General features: G+C 39.3%; 1 protein-coding gene across 1 annotated transcript; it reads right to left on the reverse strand.

Annotated features, from left to right (window-relative positions):
- Positions 1-2,498: 2,498 nt before the first annotated feature.
- On the reverse strand, positions 2,499-3,572 carry LOC112089156 (uncharacterized protein At3g43530-like). Its single transcript, XM_024160134.1, has one exon. It carries the CDS (start codon positions 3,570-3,572, stop codon positions 2,499-2,501), a length of 1,074 nt encoding a protein of 357 aa, XP_024015902.1.
- Positions 3,573-5,205: the final 1,633 nt, after the last annotated feature.

Here is a 5,205-nt window from a genome sequence, read left to right on the forward strand (position 1 = left end):
CTCAGACTCTTCATCAGATGAAATATCCATCGTACACCTTAAAAGCAAGAAGGATTGGTATTTCATCAGATGAGGAGTCAGATCAGCGAGTCAGATCTTACCCTGGAGAAATGTCGTCCTTCAAAAACACATAAACCTGAAAATAATCATCAATCTCTTACTCGCTGATCTCAGACTCTTCATCAGATGAAATACCCATCATACTTACACCATAAAAGCAAGAAGGAAGGGTATTTCACTTGATGAACAGTCAGATCAGCGAGTCAGAGTTTGGTCAGCGAGTTTGGTCACCTGATGTTGCAGACTGGGAAATACAAGGTTTAACCTTTGTTCAGGCAAGAAAAACATGATTACAAGTATAAAGCGTTGATTGGCGTTGATTGCTCATGCTTATACTTGTAATCTTGTTTTTTTTTTCCTGAACAAAATTAGGCTTCGTAGTATGCAAAGACGATGTATGTTTTTGTATTCAGTTTTTCACATTTGGGTTTAGGTTTTCAGTTTTTGATTTTAGAATTTTGGATATTTTCGTTTGTAATTTTTGGTTTAACCTCAGTTATTTTAAAAAGATATTTTTAAAGAATAATTACTTTAAATAAGATAATAAATTCCCGTGATTTATGCTTATCCATTATGAATAAAAAAAAAGGCGTCTGCTTGATGAAGTCTTCACGCGTAACCAGTATAAATGGGGCTATAAATGAGTGCGGATTCTCGATGTAAAACTGGTCCAACTACCAAGTCTTATCAGAAGTTAGGGTTGCATGTAGGTTATTAAAAAGTTTGTGAAATATTTCCATTAATCACAAAAAAAACATAATAATATTAATAACCAAATAAAAGCATAATATAAACATACAGAAAACATAATAATAAGTTCAACGAAAACTTAAAAAAACATTAAAAAAAACAATTATTTAGAGTCTTTTCCGCCATGGATGTTATGTTAACCATCCATGGCGTGGATCTTGGTGAAGCTATGTGCGAGTTCCTCGTAACTTGCCCTGTCTTCCCGGTACATCACCGCCACCTCCTCCCTCACGACGTCGCCTTCTGCCACCAGCGGATGCAATAGCATCTGGGCCACAGATGTCGCGTGCACCATGTATCAGGCATGAGCATTGGATGGAAGATGTTGCCACGATGGCTCGCATTGGGGTGGAAGATGGGGGTCCGGAAGTGCACCTTCGGTGGCTTCCAAGGGAAATCCGAAGGGAAGATGATGCGGAGAAAGAAGACACCCCCTTCGTAGGGAGTTCCCGGCGGACCGGTGATGGTCGCCGCCCACATATACACGTCCTCTGCCTCCACCCCGGCGGAGTATATGGGCGACGGGTTTCGCTGGAGGTCAAGCAGGTATCAGTGCATCCAGTACTCGGGACGTGTTGATGACGCCGGACGAATGTTATGAGCAAAGTGAGCCATTTGGGGAAATTAGGGTTTTGAGTTAAAAGGGAAAGATAAGATTTATTTTTTGACGTTTAGAGAATGTTTCTTCCTCTGCGATGGTGTTATGAGAAGGCGAGGGTGTGGTATTTATAGAAAAAGAAGTTAAGCGGTGGCATGCATTAATGGCGTCGTCTCACTATAGGATTTCTCTCACTATACAAATGTTGCCTTTCTCTATTTCCACACGCGTCGTTTTAGATAACATAATTTAATAACGACAAGACAGTTATCCGACAACCAAAGAGCAACAATATTTTAAACCGAGTAATACCAAACCGAAATCCTCTAATTAAATATAAATCGATTCTTATAACAATAACAAAAAAATATCCTCAAAATAAATTTAAATTTTGCAAACAACACGATCCCACAATTTAGTTCTTAAAAAAACCATAAATTCAAATCGACAGCAAGTTAGAGTGAACATCTGGGACTGTTAATTCCTACTCTTCTTCTTCTTCTTCTCATGCTGCACCTCCCCTTCCTCGACTGAAACACCAGATTGTTCCTACATGGTAACAAAGATATGTGGTTTATACTATAGTTCTACCTATTAGTATCAACTAATACCTATTACTACCAATTAAATACCTATAAGTACCAATTAATACCTGAATTCCAGTCCGTTGTCTGGTCAAATACTTTCTGACAACCGCTGCCTTCGTCTTCGTCTTATTCTTTTCCTTCTTTGCCACCTCACCTCCCACTTCTTCATTCTCTTCAACTCTTTCTTCATTCTCTTCTTCTCCTTTTTTTCCTTCTTCTCCCTCTTCTCCTTCATCACCTTGTTCTTCTCCTTCATCACCTTGTTCTTCTCCTTCCTTCTCTTCTCCAAGACATTCACTTCGAATTGCCTCTTTCACATAAGATTCAACGGACTTTAATCTAATATCCATGCCATTGATGTGGTCTCTCATTAGTTGGAACTGCTCATCCATACTCTTCTTCAACCCTTGAATCTGGTCCACATTCCCACTCGGCGCTGGAGATTTAGAGGAGGCATTCTTTGCTGGTTCAACTCGGTTTTTTTCATCGTCCAAGCTCAAATCCTACCAGAATATCGGCTTCCCATCATCAATTATACGACTCGTCCAAGTATCAGGAATTGTATCACTGTTATCTGGGTCTTCATACCTTTCCATGATACCAGTTAACATATCTTCCTCATCAGCAGATGGTTCCAAGATACTCTGGATATCTTTGGTATTACCGAGTGTTTCGTAGAGGTCCGACAGAGGAAATCCTTTGAGAGTGAATGGTCTGAACTTTGTCTTACACATCCGAGGACACTCTATGTCTGCTCCTTTAGCTTCTTCTCTGTATGTGTCCTTCAGACAAGGTATTGCTTCAAAAGGTAGCAACTCCAAGGGAGTAACAAAGCCAGGAAATGTCCAAGAATCGGTTTCGACGACCCCATTGAAGTGCCTCAATGTATGTTCAATTTCCTTTAGATTCGCATCAAATGAATACCTCCCCCAAGGAAATGTTCTACACGCATCGAGATCTTCTACCATTCTCAAGAATAAAGGGTCTACCGAGGGAGCTCCCTTCCCAGTCTTAGCCTTACCACCTAACACGCTTGCTAGAAAGTACAAAACACACATTCTTAAGCGATCAGGACCACCACGCATCTTTTCAAGCTTCTCTTTAACAACAGCAAGTGTCGGGACAGTTCCTTTCTTAAAATACTTCTCCTTAAAATCACTACTGCCCATCTTCTCATAATTCTTTGGATAATCATGGCAGTCTAATCCAGATATGAGTGCATGTTCCTTAAGCGAATACCGAATTGGAACTCCATTAACAACAAACCAACACTCTCTCCTCTTGTTTGTCTTTGCTGTGCGTAGAAGGAGCATCCACAACCCCTGAGTCTTATGGATTGTATCCAAATACATGGCCTTGTGCATATGCCAGAAGTGCTTGAATTGAGGATGCCCGCTAAACCATCTTAGCTCCTCGGGTCTCAGTCCCAGTGACGGCGACTCCAGATTCTCCACTGCTTTGTGGATCCAACACCGAGTACCTAACTTTATTGTCTTGTTATACTGATTTGGACTAAAATACATACTCAGCGGTTGCATTGGCGGCTGGTTTTCCTCATCATTATGTTTTTTTCTCATTACGCGTTTGCTCCTCAACCTCACTACGAAAGCGTAATGGCTCCCACAGCGTTAATTGAAGCGACTCACTATCTCCTCCGAATGATGTCATTTCATATGAAGTTAAGACACATCTAATTATCACCAGGATCCACACATCAATCAAAGTGAACTGAACTCAAATTTTGCAGGTAATACTAATTTCAGTTCCTCGTTCCTAAACCCAGGTATCAGACACTACAGATTCATTTGTAAGCCTTCTGCCTAAGATAAGCTACAGTAAAACGGCAAAAACGAAGAAGAACGAAGAATGAACCTAATGCGAATTTGAAAATTGTGACCAATTTAGAAAATCGAAGACTCTTCGTAGTATCCTTGTAGTTGTACCTAATGGAACAAATTTCCCTGAAATGATTTATTTTAGGGTTATTCAAATTTAGACCCGAAATTGGATCCGGTATAGCTAACTAGTTGTGGATATTTGACCCATGACTGGTTGGATCTGTAAATATTATGATGTTCTAAGAGTGACTGAGTATTTTCTCGCTTTTCCGATTTAAAAATAATTTAAAAATAAATTAATTTTTGGGAAAATCGCATTTTAAACCTTCAAGGTTGGAAAAGATAACAGTTTAAACCTTGAGGGAATTTCTCTCACACTTTAAACCTTCATACTATTTATATATACACTTTAAACCTTCAATCTGGTCAATTTTTTCGAGTCGCCGCCGAACTTGACGGAACAGTAACGCGCTGTCACGGAATAATTAACTACCGTTTAGTTTACTAAAACGTGGGTAATTTCAAAATTATTTTTAATCAAAACTAAGTACTCAATTAATTTTTATCAATTAGAAAAAAGAAAAACAGCATAACCAACCAAATAAAAAAACCTAACTCGATTTGGGAATATGGTTCGTCGTTGTTCTAAAACCCAGAAAATTGAAGGAGAGAAATAGGAGAAAATTGAACGAAGAGTCACATGCGTTCAGGTCGAAATGAGGTATTGTTGCTTTCTTCGTCCTTATGCTGTTCAATTCTTCTTCATTCATTGATTTCTGGGTTTGTGATTTTTATGTCTCTTCCTTCATATATCTTCGTTCAACTTCATATTCGTTATTTACAGTGACAATTCGACCATAAAACTCACAATCCACTTTGGTGGATCTATGAAGAAAGAAGGTGCCGAATACAGCTACAATGGAGAGTTGGGTTCTGAAATTGTCAACTGGAAAGTCTCAGAAATTACATGGAAGTTCTTTTCTGACTTCTGCAAGCTTAACGCAAAGTTGAATGCACCGATCAGGTTCATATGGTACAAAGAGGCAGGAAAAGAGCTGAAGACAGTTAACTATGTATTTGATGATGCTCTCGAAGATATGTTTCCTTTGGTTCTGTTAGGGCAAAGTTCATCCCACCTTGACATTTTTATGGAGCATGATATTTCAGAAAACACTGAGGCTGCAGCAATTCATCATCTACCAAGTAGAGAACGTGAAGATCTTCATGATGATAGAAACTTCAGTTCATATGGTGAAGAAGGGCAGAATGAAGAGTATAACTCAGACAGTGATGTAGATGTGGAGAGGCCAAAAGAGGATGAAGAACCTGAGCAATCTGAGGATGAAATACATGACGAAGGATATGATGCCGA

The sequence above is a fragment of the Eutrema salsugineum genome, unplaced genomic scaffold (genome assembly GCF_000478725.1).
Source record: "Eutrema salsugineum unplaced genomic scaffold, Eutsalg1_0 scaffold_12, whole genome shotgun sequence".
Classification (NCBI taxonomy): Eukaryota; Viridiplantae; Streptophyta; class Magnoliopsida; order Brassicales; family Brassicaceae; genus Eutrema; species Eutrema salsugineum.